Source organism: Macrotis lagotis, chromosome 1 (assembly GCF_037893015.1).
Source record: "Macrotis lagotis isolate mMagLag1 chromosome 1, bilby.v1.9.chrom.fasta, whole genome shotgun sequence".
Taxonomy (NCBI): Eukaryota; Metazoa; Chordata; class Mammalia; order Peramelemorphia; family Peramelidae; genus Macrotis; species Macrotis lagotis.
Window position 1 is genome coordinate 353106261 of NC_133658.1, and position 22711 is coordinate 353128971.

At 39.2% G+C, this 22711-nt stretch overlaps 1 protein-coding gene across 3 annotated transcripts in view; it reads right to left on the reverse strand.

Moving 5' to 3' along the window:
* Positions 1-22711, reverse strand: part of PTPRT (protein tyrosine phosphatase receptor type T) — a 1378737-nt gene that overhangs the window by 14645 nt on the left and 1341381 nt on the right. For all 3 annotated transcript variants that reach the window (XM_074211996.1, XM_074211997.1, XM_074211998.1), the window contains 4 exons: positions 17783-17914; positions 3510-3635; positions 2448-2611; positions 1103-1238 (listed from right to left, as the gene is read on the reverse strand). In XM_074211996.1, the coding sequence (XP_074068097.1) occupies positions 1103-1238; positions 2448-2611; positions 3510-3635; positions 17783-17914 (558 nt within the window). The remainder of the gene's footprint in view (positions 1-1102; positions 1239-2447; positions 2612-3509; positions 3636-17782; positions 17915-22711) is intronic.

Here is a 22711-nt window from a genome sequence, read left to right on the forward strand (position 1 = left end):
TAGTGTGCTTGGCTGTGATCTCCTGGAAGGCAAGGAGGACTTAATCATCTTTGTATTTCTTGTGGCCTAGTACACAGTAGGTACTAAGTAAGTATTGAATGAATGAATGATCAAATTAATTAAAAAGATTATAGAGGGAGTTCTCTCAAACTATTTAAGAAAAGATATTGTTTTCAAGTATGTCCAAAGTACCCATTTACCTAAAAATAATCAATATGATAATTAAACTCCTCAAGTCACCTTCTTCCCATGCTCCAGAGTTAAAACTGGACTCTTCCAAGCAAAGTCGGTGGTGAGTAAGAATAGTCAGGTCCCTCCAAGCTGGAGAAGGTTCAAGTACATCCTGACTGAGTGACTGTGTGTTTGTTCTACAGTGGTCAAGTCTAGCCAAGTTCAGTGAAGCTTATCATTAGCTGATTGGGAATGGTTTATTTTGGGTCACAGAAACTCCTGAAATTACCTCTTAAGGTAGAGGGGGCTTATAATCAGTATCATTGGAAGGATTAACTCCAAGGATTGAAATGGCAAACCCTTGTAATATTGCAGTATGCTCATTATAAATCACTCTTTGATACTTTGATAGATTTGTGTGATCATCTTTTCTGATCAATAATTTCTGGTTTCTAGTCCAATAATTACCTAAAAAATCTTTTTTTTTAAATCTTAGTTCCAGTTTGAATGTATTTATAAATAAAATTTAATTTCCTTCTAGATGATTCAGATTGACTTTTCCCCACGAGTTAATGTGAATAAGATTTTAATTAGACTATGTTGGAAAGGTCTATATTGGCAGAGGAAATTTTACAGACTGGAGAAATATGTCCTTTGGTCCATCCTAGAGCCAAAGGTCTAGTAATTATAGGAGGAGTAGAAATGAATCTCAGACTTTTGGTCCCCTACTCTGATTCATGTTTATTTTTTGTAGTCTTTTAGTAGAAGGTAAGCACCTTGAGGGCAGGGACTATTTTTCTCTTCTCCCTTGTCTTGCCAGCATCTAGCCTAGTGTCCAGCATATATGTGCTATGGCACTTATGTTTATTGAATTGAATTAAAAAGAATTAGTTTGAACAAGAGTCCCTCTTCCTAGTCTTGAGAAACTTACCAGTGTTTCCACCATGTTGGATTTGTTGTTCCGCAATGTTTTCACTATGTGGAACACATCAATGATATTTTGTTGTTGGATCATTTCACACACACTGCAGATAGCACAAAAGGTTCCACTTCGTCCACCACCATTTCTAGGTACAGAGGGGAAAAAAAGAGGTTTGTCTCCTGGAATAAGACCCACATTAAAGCCTTTCACAAGTTTCTAATGAAGGAGATCCCCCTGCCTATAAACCATCAGAACACTTTGTCACATATTATGTATTCCTGTCATTGGTATTCATGTCTTATTTCCTTAATTGACAGTAAGCTTGATGAGAACAGGGCCAATGTATTATCTTTTGATCTCCCTTCACTTACCATAAGACCTTCTACATTATGTCATCACCATTATCATCATCATCATCATCATCATTTAAATGTGGGGTGATACAAATTTCTAATAATACGCAACAGGGAGCCTGAAAGTCATTGCCAAAGACATGTATAATTAGAAAAGGAAGTGTTACAAAAGCAAGTGATAAGAAAACTTGAGAACTGCCCTGGTATTCATGATAGAAGACTTCTAGGGTGTTGGGTAGTTCCCCTTTGGAGAGATTGTAGAAAAATATGATTGATTATCATATAGGATGGAATGCTATCTAACTGTTCTTGGTGGTGTTCAGTTGTGTTTGACTATCTATGATATGGGATATTCTTGGCAAAAATACTGGAGTAGTTAAGCATTTCCTTCTCCAGTGGATTAAGACAAACAGATCAAATGACTTGCTCAGGGTCACAAAGCTAGTAGTGTCTGAGGTCAAATTTGAACCCAGGTTTTTTTACTTAAATCCCAGCTCTCTATTCACTAAGCTACCTTGCTGTCTCTCTATCAGCAGAATAAATATCCCCATCAGGGACATCATGTAACTATCACAGAACTGAGGGAAGTATAGTATAGCTCTCATCTCTATAGCATTTTGATATTGGAAAAGTGCTTTTGTAGACTTAGAAGAAACCCTAGAGATGTCTTATGAGTTAGATGGTTGAAGTTTATTGTCTCCAACTTTATGGATGAAGAAACTGAAGACTAGTGAGGGGATATGACTTAGTCCAGATTTCAGAGTGAATCAGTAGAAAATCTAACACTAGAAATCAAGTCTCCTGACTTGATTCAATGCTTCTCTAACCTTACTACATACACTGTCTTATTTGGATTGCTATTGGATCCCTTCAACAGACTGCAGGGACTAATATGGTAATGACTTTCATCTGATTGAGTGCATCTGTGCACTTCTACCCCTCCCCAGAGTCCACCCCAGCAGCCAACCTCACCATGGTGGAGAGGATTTTGTTACACTTACAAGCAGTGGACAACTGTTCGTCCATCTCTCCCGTCATATTGTTCCTGCCACTTCTCTAGGCGCCGGACGACCTTCAGAAGGGAGCGTTTGGAGGGAGGTGTGTCCCGGTAGGCAGGCCAGCCAATGTATTGTAAATGCTGTACAATGCGATACCCATCTTGTGGCTGAAAATGGAGACAGTGGATTGTTACATTCTAGTGCTATGGAAATGTAATCCTATAATCTTTAAGGGGACTCTAAAAAAACATATTTCTAGGACTGGAAATACTCCACGAGATGCTCAGGTCTAAAGGCGGTGATTTGAGTTACATTAGTACTAGAGTAGTCAGAAGATAGACTCACAGAATTTATAGTTTAAGGGGACCTTGAAGATCACTGAATCTCATGCCCCCATTTACAATGGCCCAGGTAAACCTATGATTTGCCTAAAGTCACATTAAGTCCTGAGTATGGGACTCAAACCCAGGGGTTTGGACTCCAAATCCAATGTTCTTTTAACTATGTCATATTTCTCAAGATATCCTTCCAAACTGAATAAAAAAGAGGGGTGTCTGGGAAAGAAAGGGACTCGGGTTAACTGTCCTCATTATTTGTATTGTAGGTTTTGGGACCAAGTAGCATTCTAGTGAGTATCAAGTAGAAACACAACCATTCTCTGTTTATGACAGCTTCACTGGATAGATATTCTAATTTTTGAGATTCAGTGGAGATGATTAGATCAGCTGGGCTGGGGTCCTGCTTGGAGATCTAGCTACTAGTGTTTTCACATAATCACTCCTACTTATTGCTTGTGTGGAGTTAGGGGTTGAACAGGGGGCACCTAATCAGTGTCTGTCTGATGGTGTTACAGGATGTAAAGAGTATATGTGCCCTCTTATCTTCTAATTTCATTAAGAAGACTGGGTGGGGATTTCAATTCATCATGGTCCTCTCCCCTTCACCCACCCACTTATCTCAGTAGCTGTTTCATTTGCTTCCTACAAACACCTAGTTAAATAAAATCATCAGGATTAAGAGGAAAAATTGGTCTGCAAAGAAAGAAATGGCAGACACTGGACTTACTCTCGCCATGTTGCAGATTCGGAATATTCTATTGATAATATCCTCATCGATGTCAGCCGATACAAACTCCACTTGGATTGGCCCATAACAACAGGATGTCTTCTCTGGCCAATACTGCATGCAGAGCTAGTATAAGCACAAAAAACAGAGAGAGAAAATAAGTGAGGTTAATGGATAGGAGGGAAATATCCTGATAACCAGATTCAGCTTATTCCTGGGGCATCCTTCTTGTAGGCCCAGCCAGCTCAGTGTGCTAACAAGAGTATGGTATTAATGAAAAATGAGGTCATGGGGTTCAGCTCCTCTAGACTTTGTTTGGTGGCTATAGATGGGTGAATCAGAAGAAACCCCAACCAAGTTCATGACCTGATGCCCGGTCAGTACCAAACCTCAGGGCAGCATGTTATTTTAAATTTTCATCCCCAAGAGAATGTTTTCCTTCTGATTCAAGGGCCTCAAAGTCTTAGAGTCAAAGATCTATAAGAGTTAAATCTATAGCTTCACCACCCTCCTCTCTAAGGGAGGTTAATTGGGTAGCAAGTAAGCATGTTGGTAAGCAGGCGAGGGGGTCCATGGGGCCTCTGTGGCCAGAGGAGCAGCACATCTGCTGAGTTGGGAAGTAATGACAATTTAAACTTTATTTCTCTTTGCCATGGGCTTTTCTCCATCTCCATTCTGACAATAATGAGGGGCTGGGGGAGCCAGCATAGATAAGACCAGAGCTGGTCAGAGTCTGCATGGAATTTGGATTAATCAGAGCAGTCTTTTTTTTTTAATTAACATTTTTATCATTTGCATTGAATCCATTGCTGTGAATGCTAGTTGTGCATCAGATGAGAGGTGTAAGAAGTAGAACATGAGTACCGCACTTCTTCCCCTCCTCCTGCCCCACTGAATTTTCAAACTGCATGGAACTAAAAAATCATTTAAGTCTCTTTTAATGAGATTTCCAGGCTAATTTCTCCAACAAATGAATTCCGATATGCTTCAAATGAGCCTCCTCCATTTTTGGATACTACTTTGCCATCAGATCCTTGCTCTGCTTTTTCAGTCATCCTTAAAGAGCCTTTGGAGGATCTTTCTTTTTTTTTAATTTTAAAAAATATTTTAAAAATTAATTTTATTTATTTTTCTTTTTTGTTAATTTTTTTGGGGGGGAGGGACTTTCTGTTCTTGAGTTTTAAAAAACGCCTTCTGCACTGACTAATCAAGCAATCTACCAACCAGTTACATGCAGAGCATGTGCCAAACATTGTGCTAGTTGCTGAGGATACACTCCCCACAAAATGCATCCATTTCTGACCTCAAGGAGTTTCTTTTTTGTTGTTGCTTCATTTTATTTTTTCCAATTACATGCAGAGATAGTTTTCAACATTCAACTTTTTATAAACTTTCTACCTTCCTCCCCTCTCCCCTGACAGCAAGTAATCTGATACAAGTTATCATTGCAAAATGTGATATGAAAGAGGATTCAAAACAAAAGGGGGGGGGATCATGAGAAAAAACCCCCCACAAAACAAATTTTTAAAAGTGAACATAGATTTTTCCCTCTGGATATGGATGGCATTTTATAATTTTATATAATAATAATAATAACAATACTTATTAAGGATGAAAAGTTTGGCAATATTGTTACCCTAAATATAAATTGCTCAAGAGCAAGGATTGTTGAATTCTTTATGCTATGCTTACCACAATGCTTGGTCATAGTAGTTATTTAATAAGTGTTTTTGATTGCCTAAGGTCACTTGGCTAGTTGAAGTAATTTGACCCAGTTCCTCATATTCCAAATACATTTTTTCTCCCACTTCCAAACATTCACATTATCCCCCAAAGAAAAGAATACATTTTCTACAGAGCACCTGGGAGCCTGTTCAGAGACATTCCTGTACTACAGCCTTCTGGGTGTGTTGATCTTCAAGGTGGTGGAAGGGTTTAGACAAGCCTATTTCTATTAGGAGAGTTCTCTTTTCAGCCCCAGGGCTAAGAGTATTTAATCCTTTTTTTTTTGTTTGTTTTTTTGCAAGGCAAACGGGGTTAAGTGGCTTGCCCAAGGCCACACAGCTAGGTAATTAGTAAGTGTCTGAGACCGGTTTTGAACCCAGGTACTCCAGACTCCAGGGCCGGTGCTTTATCCACTGCGCCACCTAGCTGCCCCAGAAGTATTTAATCCTAATGCTGTTTTTCTGTACTACAGTTATCTTCTGAGGAAGGACATGTTCCTGTTTTTGTTTGAGAGTGGAAAACATGCCCTTTCTTTATTAGTAAGAGAGCTGTTCAGTTCTGCATGAAGGGTTGGTCAATTATAGAATCCCACAATCTCAGAGCCAGAAGGACCCCCAGAGGGCATGTTGTCCAGGCTGATTCCTACATCAGAATGTCCTCCACAACATCTCTGACATTCCTTCCTTAGAGTTGACAACTCTATTTTGTATTTAAAAATATATATATATATATATATAATATTTATTCTGTATATATATATATATATATATATATATATATATATATATATATAAAATTGTTTCTCCTGATATATTATAAACTCTTTATGACTGGATTTGGGTCTGGGGGGGGGGGTCAAGAAGATTCATTTTTCCTGAATTCAAATTTAACCTTAGACAATGACAAGCAATGTGTCCCTGGACAGGTCATTTAACCCTGTTTTCCTCAGTTTACTCATCTGTAAAATGAGTTGGAGAAAGAAATGACAAATCCCTACAGTATCTTTGCCAAAAGAACCCAAATGAGGTCGTGAAGAATTGAATGTGTCTGAAACAACTGAATAGCAAAGAGCAGGGATTATTTAATTTTGTCTTTGTATCTCCAGTGTCTACTGGAGTGCCATGCTATGCCAGGGTCTGGAGCATAACAAATGCTGATTGATTGAAAACAGCAATCTGCCTGCCTGAAATTTCCACTCACTGCTCCTAGTTCCACTCACCAGGGTGAAGCAGAAGTCTAATATGAGAAAACCCCCTCAAACCCCCTCTACCTCTGCCCTTAAGTCTCAGGCTCACCACTCCCATTTCCTGCAAATGGTCCTTGTATGGAAGGACTACCAGGTTTCTGAGGATCTGCCTCTTGCCCAGGATGTCTACAGGGAGCTTCACTTTAGGGTGGTCAAGGGATATCCAACAATTGGGTTCTGAAGTAGCTTCTCATTCCACAGCTGGAGTGGAAATAGCTAGTGGAGGACTCTCTTTAAGGCTGCTAGATGAACAAAAATAGCTTGGGCAGAGGGGCTACCAAGGCCCCAGTGAAGGAGAGATGGCATAGGGCAGCCTCTTGTGTGATCTAAGCCTAATTCAAAGGATTAGTTAACATTCCTGGAATCTGCAGTGCTCTCTCCTCAATAATAGTCTGGACACAAAGCCAGAGGATGCCTTAGATATGGTGTACTCCAATTCCTTCCCTTTATAGATGAGGAAACTTGGATTTAGAAGACTTCAAATAACTTCAAGCTACAAGCATTTATTAAGTACCTACTGTATTCCAGACAATGCCCCAGGCTCTGGGGGTGACAAAAGACAAAAGGTTAAAGGGCTCCTGCCATTAAGAAGCTTACATTCTATGGGGGAAACAGTGTCTGACTCATGGTAATTAATATATGAAAGATGGCTATTACTATTCCTGGTGTGTGTATGTGAGTGCAGTGCAGAAGGGATCTTGCTCCAATGAGATTTGTCTAATCTATGAAAATGGGAAGGAAGAAGGAAGGTCTGAATAGGTGGGTCAGCTCTCCTTTATTCATCAGCACAATGTGACTCTTACTTGCCCAAGACTACCAACCAATGAAATAGAGCTGGGGGGTCAGGGTGAGAGGCAGGCCATCAGGTACCCCATCACTAGCAACCAATCAGGAGCTGCGGCCAAATTCCAGCTCTATTATATGAATTATTAGCCAAGTGACTCTGGGCAGGTTGCTTTCTTCTTTCCCCAAGTTTCCTGATCCATCAGGCTTTAGACTAGCTGATCTCTAAGGTCCTTTCCAGCTCGAGGTTTCATTAGCCAAATATTTACCTGCTGCTCAAAAGCTTTGTGCTAAGTGTTGGGAATAGAAAGATTAACAACAACGAAAAAACTCCCACCAAAAAAATCCCAACTGTTCCTTTTATTTCCAGGGAGACAAGAACAGATAAGACTATACATAATGATTTGGGGGGCAGGGGGCAAACAAATAATTAAGGGGATCAGGAAAGCCTTGAGGTGTGGGCTGTTACTCATACTGCCTTTGTGTGGGCATCATTTCTCTCTCCTTCCAGCAGGTCTGTCTCCAGGTGGCATCGAGGACTCCCAGGATTGGAGACTGGCACCAGGCCAGTATTTTTAAAATGACTACCCTGCTTTCTGATAATGAGCTAAATTTGTTGAAAAGCAGCATAGAATGTGTGTGTCGAAACAGGCTACAGTTGTTTATCCTCATGGTATTCTCTGCTTTTCATGTAGATTTGGGACACAAAAATATGTGCTCTGGGCAGGGGTGGGGTGGGGGTTGGGGGGTAGGGGGGTGAGTTTAAGAAGGAAACATAATTAGTGGATGATTGGCTCTACTCTTTACTCTGCTTTTCTCCCCACCCCCAGGCTCAACCCCATTTTCTCAGATAAAATCAGAAAAGGCTCATCAGTTGTTGCAAATAAACAAGTTGTCAGGAGAATAAGTACACTGGAAAATGTCACATGTTGATATTTCTGGTAGATTTAGTGATGGACTTGCCAGCTAGAAAATCATCTTGGTATTTTACAATCCACGAAACATCTTGTCTTATTAGAGACTCCACAATAGCTCTGTGATGGGGAGGGGATAGTTAGTACTGTCTCCACTGGACAGAGGAGCCCATATAAGTTAGATGGCTCCCTAGACCCAGGACACCCAGCTAGGAAGTGGCACAGCCAGGATTCAGGAGCTCAGTCTTTCTGATTTATCTTCTAGAATGTAAGCTCCTTGAAGGCATGGATAGTTTTGGTTTTGATTTTGTATCTCCAGGTCTTAACTCAGGGCACTGAAGGAGCATATAGAAAATCCTCATTGCTTTATAAACCCCACCCATTATCTCATTTGAAAATATAGATACACAAAGGCACACCTTATACACATACATAAACAATCAGGGACTGTTGACCTACAATAATGATTCATCAAGGACTCACTGAGGGAAAAAAGCAGCATCACATTTTTGTTTTTAGAGAGAACTATAAAATGGTTCACTCATCTGTTCTTTTAAATTAGGAAGAGAACATAGCCATCTATTCCATAGATACCACACATAAAAAGAATAACCTTCAGTTCTATTTTATGATCAATTATGAAATCAAGACAGGAGAAAAAGGAAGCAAAATAAGAATGAGGAAGTAGAGACTGAATCAGACACATAAGGACATGTCCAGATATTGATAGAGAGACACACTGGCAGAGAAATTCATCCATTAGGGTGGCACCCTTGTTCATTTGAGCCTCACTTTCTTCCTTTATAAAATATAGACTAGATGACCTCGAAGGTCACTTATGACTTTCAAGCCTATGATTCCTAATCAGTCACTATCACATGAATGAAATCAAGATAGTTTGGCCCCAAATTCCCTTTCCATTTGTTTATGTGACAGACTATTTTGGTTAATTTAATCTTTTTTTTGGCTGCATTTTAAGTCCCAAACTATATCCCTCCTACCCTTGTACTAGAGGAGGACATCATTTTTGGGGGGTTGGGGGTGGATGAAGCAGAGTTGAGTGACTTGCCAGGGTCACACAGCTAGTAAGTATTAAATGTCTGAGGAAAGATTTGAACTTAGATCCTTCTGGCTCCAGGACAGGTACTCTATCCACTTCATCAGTTGTTTTTAATGCATTACAAATATCAGGTAGCCAACATTCCAGTCCTACATTTCCCTGCTCATACTTAAAATGTGCTCCCTCCTTAGCTCTTGGCTAAGACACTCTAGTTTCCTTCAAAACTCAGCTCAGGGGAGGCTAGGTGGCGCAGTGGATAGAGCACTGGCCCTGGAGTCAGCAGTACCTGAGTTCAAATCCGTCCTTAGATACTTAATAATTACCTAGCTGTCTGGCCTTGGGCAAGCCACTTAACCCCATTACCTTGCAAAAGCCTAAAACCCCCCCCCCCCCCAAAATTCAGCTCAAATACCACCTTCCACACGAGACCTTTCCTAATATTCTTCTCCCCTCCCCTTCTCTTCCACTCTTTCATCATCACAATCATCCTGTACTTATTTAGGATGAACCTAGATAGGTACCTATTGCCTTTTTGGGAAGAATGCAAACTCCATGAGACATGGACTAGATTATGTTTATCTTTGTATCTAGCACTGTGCTAGATACAACAATTAAAAATTTAAAAAATTAAAATATCTCTTAAGATAAATTTCATTCACACCTATCAGACTGGCTAAGATGAGAAAAAAGAGAAAATGATTAATGTGGGAGAGGTTGTGGGACGATTGGGATGTTGATGTGGAATTGTAAACAGATCCAATCATTCTGGAAAGCAATATGGAGCTATGCCCAAAGACCAATAAAAATGTTCATTCCCTTTGACCCAGCAATTCCAATTCTAGGCTTATATTCAGAAGAAGTCATAAAAAATAGGAAAAGTCCCACATGTTACAAAATATTCTTAGCATCTCTTTTTGTAGTGGCAAAGAATTGGAAATTGAGGGGATGTCCATCAACTGGGGAATGGCTAAATTATGGTACATGAATACTATGGAATACTATTGCTCTATAAGAAACCATAAATGGTTGGACTCTAGAGAAGCATGGAATGAATTACCCGATCTGATGCTGAGCAAAGGGAGCAGAACCAAGAGAACAATGTACACATTAACAGCATTGTGAGATGAATAACCTTGATGGAAGCAGATTGGTTATGGACAATGTTATCTTCATCCAGAAGAAGAAGAAGAAAAACAAAACAGAACAAAAACAAAATAGAAAAAACAACTCTTCAGTATCTGATGAACACTTTATAAAAATTATCACTTATATAGCTCTATCCCTTAATCTTAATTCCAAAAATGACTAATCTATAAACATGTTTATCAAAAATACATATGTACAATGCTAACTTGACTGTTCACCACTGAGGGGAGAGGGGTAAGAAGAGAAGGTGGAAGGAAATTTTGTCACTTAAAAATATACATGTGCATATGGATGAAAAAATAAATGAAAATAAATGAAAATTAAAATAAAAGATAAATTTCAGGAAAAACCTGGAAAATTTTACATGAACTGATGCTGAGTGAAGTGAGCAGTAGGACCTTCTACACATTAGCAGCATCATTGCATGATAATCTGTGATAGACTTAACTCTTGTCGGTGGTTCAATGTTCAAAGACAATTCCAAAAGACTTGTGATAGAAAATGCTATCCACATCCAGAGAAAAAACTATGAAGTCTGATTGCAGACCAAAACATACTGTTTTTACTTTCTAAAAATTTGGTTTTTTCTCTTTCTCATGATTTTTCCCCTTTTGTTCTGCTTTTTCTTTCATAGACTGACTAATATGGAAATATTTTTAACATGATTATACATATATAACTTAGATTATTAGCTGTCATGGGGAAGGAAGAGGGGATGGAAGGAAAAAATGTGGAGCTCAAAATCTGACAAAAATGAATGTTGAAAACTATCTTTACATGTAATTGGAAAAAATACAAAAAAATTAATAACTGATTGATTGTAAGGACCCAGAAGAAATGCTAAGAAAAACAGTTAAGAGAAAGGTTCCAAGTCATAAACCCTTTACCAAGAATTTATACAAAAATACAGATAAGAAAGCTCAGGAGAAAGTATGGCTGGCTTATACCTGCTCTGGTGAAGGGAGCCAAAGGGACTGAAGTTGAGTAATTCCAACTATATTTATAAATAGGGATGTTACCTTTTGGTATTTGCCCTGCAGGCCAGACAAGAGTAAATGAAGCCATCAAGCTTCCCAACTCCTGTTGTGGTTGCAGACTTCCCAAGGTGAAAATGGACTCTTTCTTCCTTGACCCTGCTTCCTACTCTGGCTCCTCCTCATCTTTATAAATACTACCCCCTTTCTCTGAGTCTCTCCCACTTTATTCTATTTGATTTCCTTGATGTTCATTCTTTCTTCCTTTGTTTAAGAGCAGGATTCATTCAAAAAGTGACTTAAAAATGGGCTCTTTAGGGTCAAAAAAAGGGGTAACTGAGAAATGATAATTCTTGATTTTGTTTCTAGAGTGTAATTAGGTTTGCAAAGCAGCTTTTATTTATATAGCTATATCTAGATAGATAAATAGATAGATAAATATTAGGGTAGAACATTTTACATATGAAGAAAATGAGACCAAGTGAAATGATAGTACTTATGGTTGCATGACTATAGTTGGAAGCATAACCTTGGATTTGGACTTGGTTCTCCTGACTTTAAGTCTTTCCATGCATTAGGTGGCTCTAATAAGGTTTCTGTCATAGACAGAATTAGTTTGGGGACACAGAGGCTTGGCATCCTGGAGTTACACTGTTGTCTTCAATTGGGTTTGGGTACCCTCCCCCTTTCTTCCCTACCATTTCTTAGCCATTCAATTATGGGCTGGCTTTCATAGGTAAGGTGTGATTCTGCTTAGTGTATGAAGTACAGCCTCTTTCCTTAGTCAAGTCTTTCTGACTCAGGCTGGCCTTGGCCTTGGCCCCTGGCAGACAAATGCTGACACTGATTTTGAAAGGTAGCTTTTCCAGGTGCCATTGAAATTGCATGGCAATGGATTTTCTGATTCTCCCAATGTGTCATTGTTTATTTTTAATTTTTCTTTTATAATGATGCAAGGCTCCCAGCTGCTGCTGTGATGAGCATCATAGAAATATTTATATAAATAAATACTCTATTCATCTGCAGATTTCAAGAGCATCTTGCCAACTGTATATGCCAGCAAATCCCGCTGCCCCTCCAGGCTTTATTTTTTGCATACACAGAGGCTGTTCTGCAAAGATCAGTCCAGGCTGAGAAATTTGTAGGGCTAAAAAGATAATTTGGGGATTGATAGATCTCCAGACCTAGTTCTAGATCCTGAACCCTAAATTGCCATCATCTTTTGCTCTTTTCTGTTCCTTCTGGGAGGAAGCTCTGCTAATCCTACTGGGAGATAGCATTCCACCACCCTAAAAGGGTGCTATACAAGGAAGGAGCACACAGGTGCAGATAGAGGGGCTCATGAAAAAAGAAATTAATGTGGAAAGCTTTAGTCTAGATAACCCTGAGTTTTTTTCCCTTCTTGCCTTTTGGCTGACTGAGATGGAATAGGAAGAGCCAGATTCCAATCCCATCTCTGCCTTTTGGGTGAACCTAGACAGGACCCATCTCTCCCCATTTAAAAAGAAAGGATTGAACTAGATGTTCTTGAAGGTCCTTCTAATTCTCAGTCTATGACCTTCTGACCCTTCACATGAGAAATTGCTCTGTATTTTTCTCCCTTAATCCTAATTCTTCATACTGAAAATGACTAATCAGTAAGTATGTTTATCAAAATATGTATATATACAATGCTATCCTGACTGTTCCCCGCTTAGGGGAGGGGGATGGGAAGGGAGAGTAGAAGGAAAATTTTTAACATAAAAATATACACATGCATATGAATGAATGTTGAAAAACTTTTATAATATGTATTTGGAAAAATAAAATATAAGTTGAAAAAGGAGAGAAATTGCTGGAAGTTTTTCCTTTGATCAAACTGAAAGCTCTCTCAGCAATGCCTACCTATTTCTTCTAGTTCTTACCTTTTAGGATCAGGAAGAACAAGTCTAACCCCTCTTCCATATGCCTGTCCTTTGAAGACAAAAAGCAAGTCTATAGATAGTCTCTGGCCTTTTTCCAAGCTAAACATTCCAGTTCCTTCAGCTAATTTTTGTGTTGGCTAGTCTCTCCCTTCTCTAAACTCCTTTTGCATTTTCATCTGTATTGTACAATTAGCAATGTGTTTCAGTCTTTTCATTTCCCTGGTCATACTTCACAATTCAGTTCCATTTTCACTGGCATAGAATGCTGACATGTACAATCTTGCTAATGAATTACTTCCTGTATTTCAGTCCGCTTCCCAGCCATCTGCTTACCATTGCTGCCTCCACTTTGGCCATCATCCTTAAGCTTCCTCTCCAATGTCCAACTCAGACTTGGACTCTGCTTCCAGGCTGCTCAACTCTACTAGGTGAGCTGCATTTCGAGCCTTTTTTTACATTGATCCCTTTTCAGATCTTTTTTGTATTGCCTTTTCTCATTAGAATGCATGTTCCTTGAGGATTATCTAATTTGTTTGAATTTCTATCCCTAGCACTAAGACAGAATCTGGCAAATAGTTGGCACTTAATAAATGCTCTATCATCTATCTTTGCAATCTCTCCCCAACTAGATGATGAGTTCTTGGTGGCCAAGGTGATATCTTATACTTACTTTGAATGAGCCCACCCATTGACATGATGCTCAGCACATATTAGGATGCTTTTAGAACAATAAAATGATTGAGAACTACATTTTTATTTTAGCTCCTCGTAGAATCTCAGAGAAAGGTGACATAGTATGATTCACTCATAGATGTAAGAATAATTTCTAAATTGATTGCTACAAACATCTAGCCTCTGCTTGAATACTTCTAATGGGGGGGTTCATTACCTAGTAAAGCAAGTCATTCTATTTTAGGACAGCACTAATTGCTAGGAAACTTTTTTTTAAGTTGTTGAAATCTGGCTCTTTATAACTTGAATGCATTATTCCTGGTTCTTCCCTTAGGGGGCCAAACATGATAAATCTAATCCATCTTCCATATGTCAGCTTTGACTTTATATTTTATGTCCCCTAATAGCTATTCCACATCTTCTCTTCTCTGCTCAAACCATTAATGCCTCCTGTATTTGCTTCTCTCTTAACAGATGTCTAGCTTCTTCACTAAGAAAATAAACTCTATCTTCTCCCTTATTTTATATCTCAGAGTCCATCTCCATCTTCACCCATGATCTCTTCTTCTGTGGCTGTCTCTAAAGAAATCATTATCCTCTCCTTGACGTCATCTATCCTTTTCCATATCCTCCAGGAACTATTTATTATGTCCTTCCTCTCATATTCTATCTTTTTTTATTTATTGGCTCTCTACCCACTCACTACAAAAACATTCAAGTTTGCCTCGTCCTTTAAAGCAAAACAAAGCCAAACCTTCACTTGACCTTGTGAATCTCTCAAGCTGTTGTCCCATATTGCCTTTCCCTTTCATTACCAGATGTACCTCTTGATTTCACTTCCTCATTTTTCAGTCCTTTGCCAAGTGGTTTCCAATCACATCTCCTGATTGAAAGTGCTTGTCTCCAACTATTTTTTAACTGATAAATCTAATAGCCTTCTCTCAGTGCTCATCCTCATTGTAGTCTTTGTAACTTTGGAAATTGTAGACTGTTTCTCCCCTCCTTGGGCATTCTTCTCTTGGCTCTCTTTACATTTTCAGTTGGATCATCTTTGACTCAATCCGATCAATTACCAGTCTCATAAATTCAACCTCTACAATATTTCTCAAATTCCTTCCCTTTCTCTTCATGAAAACAACTAGTTCAGACCCTCATCACCTGTTATCTCCTTATAATATAGCAATCATCTGCTAATTGGTTGCTCTACATTCAATCTTCCAATCCATCTTCTGCAGAGCTACCCCAAATCATCTTCCTAAGGCCCAGAACTGACCATGCCATTTAGCTAAAAATCTTCTATGGACCCTCATTTCTTTTTCTTTTTCTTTTTGTTTTTTGTTTTTTGTTTAGATTTTTCAAGGCAATGGGGTTAAGTGGCTTGCCCAAGGCCACACGGCTAGGTAATTATTAAGTGTCTGAGACTGGATTTGAACCCAGGTACTCCTGACTCCAAGGCCGGTGCTCTGTCCACTGCACCACCTAGCCACCCCTGACCCTCATTTCTTATGAGCCAAAACATGTCTTTTGCCTGGTATTTATATTCTTTTACAAACAGTAAAGTTGGTGATTCTCACCTATCAAACATGCTTGTTTTATATTACTTCCTTTCATGAACTCTAAGCTTTTGCCAAACCAGACTATTAGCCATTCCCCTAAATTCAGTACTTTACATCCTGATTCAATATTTGGACAAGCTAAACTACCTCTTTCTGTCCCCCTCCCCCCACCCAATGGAATCTACTACCCTTCCTCATCCTAGAATTCTCACCTTCAATTTAATGCTCAATTTCAGGTATCTTTTCTTTTTTTTTTAAACCTTTCAAAATATCTCTGGTTGTTGATACTTTCTCTTTTTCTAATTTTCCTTGTATATCTTTAACACACTGCAACACCCTTACTTCAATAGATCATAAGTTTTTGAAGTGCAGGGACTATTTTATTCATGTCCTTGCATCTCCATTGTCTAGTGCAGTGTTTTGCACATTACAAATATTTAGTAAATGATCATTGAATTTGTAGAATTGAAATAGAAGACAGAGATGATTTTTAGTCTTAAATCTTTAAATCTCCTCTTCCTCAGGATAAATATCACAATTCCTCTCAGAGAATCAGCCAAGGAAATGATCATGGGTCCCCTCTTCCTCCTGTTTGTCCTCTTCTTTCAATATTGTAGTGTATCAACATCCTTCCTAAAATGTGGTATCTACAATTGGACACAAAATTCCAAATTTGTCCTTACCAGGGGAAAGAATGATAAAAGAAAGCGGAGTCCCTTAAAAATCATGTAGAGATGAAAACAGAAAGAAATCAAGAGAGAAACACAAGCAGGACAGCTTTGAAAGTTATAGGTTGAATATATATATATTATATATATATGAAGGTTTTTGCAAGGCAAATGGGGTTAAGTGGCTTGCCCAAGGCCACACAGCTAGGTAATTATTAAGTGTCTGAGGCTGAATTTGAACTCAGGTACTCCTAACTCCAGGGCTGGTGCTCTATCCACTGTGCAACCTAGATGCCCCAAATTTATAGATTTAAAAAGAAAAGTAAACTTTATAGAAGAGAATTATTCAGTTTAATACCTCTCTTTTTTGGTTCTACTTTATATATGAAAATGCACATTTTATTTGGTATTAAGTTCTGGATTTTACAATAAAAAAATGGAATGTTAGGGATATGACCTGCTTTTTTCTGGATCTTCTCCTTATAATGTAGTCTCAGAAATTTATCACTTAGCATTTTTGGGGTACTCTTGGCACTTCCTTTGCTTTTTAGAGGGAACACACTCTTTAAAATAAATTTATTTCCCTTAGCTAAGGTAGGAGGATTGATTGGAGAAGATGTTCCTTTCCCCATTCCCTATACCCCACACCTCACTTTGTGCTGATAGGGACCCATGAGTACAGGAAATGGAATTCTTTGTCTTAGTGGACAGAAACCCACTGCTAACACTGTGTGTGTGTGTGTGTGTGTGTGTGTGTGTGTGTGTGTGTGTGTGTGTGTGTGTTTTCATTTGTGTGTCTTCTCAGGACTCCATGAGCTCTCTTTGAAAAGAAACCAAGTAAATCTCTAACTGGTGATAAGCAGAACAAACAAAGCAATGAAATCTAATCCAAGCTCTTAGAGCCTCTCCCTGATGACTTTCAAGGGAAGACTAGGGCAGTAAAACTAACTCAGACTTGGCGAATGGTGTATTTATTCTGCCCATCTCCAGTCAGAGGTAAAGGCCTTGAATGTCTCAACATGGTTATCATCTCTCTTGATTTAGAATAAAGAAAGCCTTTAGGTACAATTCAGGTGATCTGGGATGGGTTTCAAGATCTAAACTTACTAGCTAAGTGACCCATAACTTCATTTCTCCAGCCCTGGGTTTCCTCATCTATAAAATGCGGAAAATCATATTTGTACTAAGTTGCATTATTATGAGGCTCAGAAGAAGTAATGGATTTAGGTGTTACAAGGAACTATATCGATGAGAATTGTTTTTGTTGCATTTCTTATTTGGGTAAAGACATGAAAGCTGATCTTGGAACACTGGAGGTTTATACATTTCTTTACATATATTACCTAAGGTAATCTTCACAACTCTGTGAGGGAGGCCCTATGATAGTGCCCATTTTACAGATGAGGAAACTGAGACTGAGGGCAGTTAAGTGACTTACTCAAGGTCACAGAGCTAGTGAATGTACAAGGTAGAGTTTGAACTCAGGTCTAACTTGAAGCCTATACTATCTAACTGTCATTGCATCTGTAACTTTCAGTATCACTTCAAATGTACCTCCTGGTCCCTAATTTCTTTGAGACACTTTGGCTCACTCAGGGTGAGTCTGTACCAAAGTTGTCACCTACCTGGGCGGTATCCATCTCATTCAGCATCACCACTGAGGAGCAGTTGTAATCAAACACCAGCCTCCAGAAGTCAGCCCCAGTGTTGGGAAGAGGGTGCTGAGTGACGATAAAGGCCGCTGGTTGCTTGTGGCTCTGACAAAAGAATAATATTGGCTTTTAAAAAATGCATCAATCAGCATTATTCAGATGACTATTAGACCCATGAGGCTGACAGGAGGCCATCTGAGTCATTTAAACTGATTATACAAAGCACTGAGACCTTCTCGTTATCAGCTCCAGCGTGAATGAAACCTTCTCATAATGGAATCATTCTCCTTCAAACTAAGACATTTCATTAGAAAAGTGTCACCGGAATAGGGATTATCCAAATAAATTATTTATGTCTGGGGACTCAGCAAATAATAATGATTAGAATATGAAATGAAAAATACTGGGAGGTAAATTTTCCCCCCTCATTCCCCAACCACAGCACAACTGGAGATGAAAGGACACCTCTTGTTCTTTGTTTGCTAGGGATGCTATATGTGACTGTGGCAGTTCTGTGACCCTAGGTTCTGACCCAAGGGCTCCTTAGGGAAAAGAGGCATGCTTGGATTTAGGAATATCAAGATAAGACCAGAAATTGGTAATTCTCCGAGCCCTGTTCCCTAGCATCAGATGGGTATGATGCTTAAGGGCCTGGCACACTTAGTACTAGTGAATACCAGAGAAAGTAAATACGAGGTATGAGGGCAAAGGAATTTTCCTCCAGTGTTCTGCTCTGAGACAAATTACAGGGAAAGCTTCAGCTTAGAAGCTTAGACTTATTTTTGTTATGTGACCTTGAGAAAGGCACCTTCTCTCTCTGAACCTCAAGGTTCCACTGTTTGAGTTGGCTAGATTCAAAGGTCTATCCTACTTTTAATTTTTTATCATTCTACCTGTAAGGATATGTAGCACGGTGTAGAAAGAAAACAATATTCAGAGTCAAAGGACCTGGATTTAAACTCTAGCTCCATCACTTACCACCTTTGAACAAATCACTAAAGGTCTCTGGACTTCAGATTTCTCTCTATAAAATGAGGGAATTGAACTGGATCATTGGGCAAGAACCCAACTGGGTTCTTAACTTTTCATTAGCAATTTAGTGAAACCTGTGCACCCTTTCTAAGAATACATAAAATAAAAAAGCTGAAGGTGATAAAGGGACTTTATGATTATGAAAAGAAGTCATCATGGACCCCAAGAATTTCTGGAGTAGATGGTCTCTGAGGTTCCTTTGAGCACTAGGTCTAGGATGTCAATTCTCCATAAACTGACCAGCAAAGAAGATCAGGAAAGGGATGAATGTCTAAGCTGAAAATATGCTTCTTCACTTTGGCAAGACCAAGGAGAGGGATGCCTAGCACTAAGAGACAGGCAGGATCTGAGCAGCCCTAGCACTGGTTTCATGTTCTAGATGTTCCCTTCCCTTAAAGTACTTAACAATCTCACTGAGGAAACAAGACTCACAAAGGTGGGGAAGAGGTGGGGTATAATGAAATTCTAGACTGCAAGGTAGAGACTATAAATGTTGGAGAAGGTCACTGAAGGGAGAATGCAGCCTAAGCTGCAGCCATCAGGGAATAATAATAGTTAAAATTTTTGCAGAGCTTTAGCAAAGCACTTTATCTAACTTGAATCATCTTTTCACTAAGTGAGAGAGGCATTTAACTCTCGTTTGAAAGATGAGGAAACTGCAGCAAAAAGAGGTTAAGTAATTAGACTGTGGTTTCATAACTGGGAACTATGAGAGGTGGGATTTGAACCCAGGTCTTTCTGCTGATAGCTCTAGGCTCCTCTGTCAACTCTACCATACCTACCTTCCAGCAAATAGGTGGAACTCTATCTCAAAGGTAGAAATTTCTTTTCTTTTCAAACTTTTTCTTTTTGAATTTGGGCAAAAGGATCATTAAAAAGAAAAATCATTTTTTTGAGGGTAGTAGCCCTCAGGAGGTGACTCCAGACAATTTACTCCAGCAGCTGTTCATGTTGTTTGCCAGTGGCTGGTGGTTTCCCCGCCACTTTGCAGGGGAACCATTGAAGAATGGTTATAATTTCTCTCGGACTGTTGGGATGGGAAAAAGCGGTCTAAATTAGGGGCCAGTTTTACATATAAGAAATCTTAAAAGAAATACATTTGAAATCCTTTTGCATAAAATAATAAGAGTTGCCATTGACCATTTAGAGGTCTGCAAAGCATTTGATTATATTATTTCATTTGATCCTCATAAAAACTCTGCAAGGTTGGTGCTCTTATCACCTCCATGTTATAGGTGAGGAAATTGAGACTGGGAAACATTAAATGTCTTGTCCAGCAACAAAAATGTGCATACCCTTTGATCCAGCAATACTACTATTGGGTCTATACCCTGAAGAGATTATGAAAAAGGGTAAAAACATCACTTATACAAAAATATTCATAGTAGCTCTGTTTGTGGTAGCAAAGAATTGGAAAATAAGTGAATGTCCTTCAGTTGGGGAATGGCTTAATAAACTGTGGCATATGTATGTGATGCAACACTATTGTTCTATTAGAAACCAAGAGGGATGGGAATTCAGGGAAGGCTGGAAGAATTTGCACGAACTGATGCTGAGTGAGATGAGCAGAACCAGAAAAACACTGTACAACCTAACAGCAACATGGGGGTGATGATCAACCATAATGGATTTGCTCATTCCATCAGTGCATCAATCAGGCACAGTTTTGGGGTGGAGAATACCATCTGTATTCAGAGAAAGAATTGTGGAGTTTGAACAAAGACCAAAGACTATTTACCTTTAATTTAAAAAAAAACCCATTATCTTATTATGTAATTTTGCTATCTCTTATACCTTATTTTTCTTCCTTAAGGATATGATCTCTCTCTTATCGCATTCAACTGAGATCAATGCATACCATGGAAACAATGTAAAGACTAACAGATTGCCTTCTGTGGGGGATGGGGGGAGGGAAACAAGATCAGGGGGAAAATTGTAAAATTCAAAATCAATAAAATCTTTCTAACAGTAAAAGAAATGTCTTGCCCAGGATTGTACATCTAGGAGTTATAAGATGTCAGATTTGAACTCCGATCTTCCTGACCCAAGGTCAACTATACCACCTGACTATCTACTGTCCCATCTAACTTCCTAGTAATTCACTAGTTTAAGGCATCTGGCCTAATGGCATCCTTTGAGTTTACTTTTGTAAACAAATGGATGGGCAGATTCCCAGTAAACATCATTTATGTTGTTAAAAAAAATAAAAAAGGCTTTTAATGAATTTGGTTGCAATTATTTGATTATTATTTAGTCCTTACTCTCTATGAGCCCATTTAGGATTTTCTTGGTAAAGAAACTAGAGTGGCTTATCATTTCCTCCTCCAGTTCATTTTACAGATAAGAAAACTGTGGCAAACAAGGTTAAGTGACTTGCCCAGGGTCACCCAGCTAGTAAGTGTTTGAAGCTGGATTTGAACTCAGAAAGATGAGTTATTTTTGACCCCCAGGACCAGAGCTCTACCCTTTGCACCACCTCGCAGTCCATAGTCAATTATAGTATCTTCCTATGTGGAGTGATCTTAAAGATTAACCAATTCAAAACCCTCATTTCAGAGGGGTCACTGAGGCCAGAAACAAGGAAGTGACCTGTCCCAGGTCACAAAGCAATTTAATGGCAAAGTCAGGATTAGAACCCAGGCCTACTGGTACAGATTCTTCATCTTTTAACTCCTAAATCAGAAAAATCTCTGCGTTTCTATACTCATGAAAAGGCTGATTGAACATTTGAAGACAAATAAACCCTTGACTACATCAACAATTTGCTAATGGGTTAGAAAAGCTCTCACTTTGCTTTCTCAGGAGAAACCTCCTGTGGGAGAAGTTGCTGAAAAGGCAGTGAGTGTCCTTGGTCATATGTCATGGCTGGTCTGAGGCTCAGGACTGGATGAGGGATTTTGCATTCACCTCAGTTGAAGCAGTAGAACTGTTTCTCATCTATAGGCTTCAAGTTCCAGAGCAGAAATGTGAATCCTCAAGGGTACTGTTCTGGATTCAATGAAAGGCAGATTCCAATAGACCTGGGACATGCTCATTTACTTCTGGCTCCGGAATGCTGGGAGCCATGGCCTGGTCCTCTCCCCTCCTTCCATGATAAATGCTCTAATAGCTTGGCGTATCTGACAGACCTTATCTGCAAATATGTTCAAGACTCATGCTCTGGCTGGCTTTTAGGAATCAGCCAGCAATCCATTCTGGGGGATAACATCATCTTTTACCAGGGGAGACATTAAAAATTAACCCAGAGGACTTCATATTTTTCTACCAGGAAGAAAGCTGCTATGGTTACCAGATAATATACAGACTAAGCTGGAATACAGATAAGAGTTTTGTTTTTTTTTTTCTTCCCCTTTTAAGAAAGGAAGGAAAAGACCCAGATGACAGGCAACCAGAGAAAAGCCCTGTGGGCCGAATGAATATAATTAGCATCAGCCTAGCCTGTGGTCCTTATCTGACTTCTGGAATTCTCATGAGCTTCTGAAAAATAGAAAAAGGGCCAGCAAGATAGACTTTCAATGTAAAGTTTGATTTGGGGTAAAGATGTGTAGGGTAAATGTATTTGGACTGTCGGGAAGGATGGAGGGGGGGTGTGCAGAAAAGAAGCAGAATTCAAAAGAAGGACTTTCTCAGAAACATGAGAACAGCCCCATTAACTCTCTCTCTCTCTCTCTCTCTCTCTCTCACACACACACACACACACACACACACACACAGACACTCACAAACTCACATTCATGCCCAGCTCTGACTAACAAACATCTATATGGAATCTATATGGATACAGTGAGATTCAGGCTGAATCCCAATCCATATGATGTATATGGGAAAGAACAGTGATAGAGTAGGCAAAGAAAAACAACTCCTCCCCAA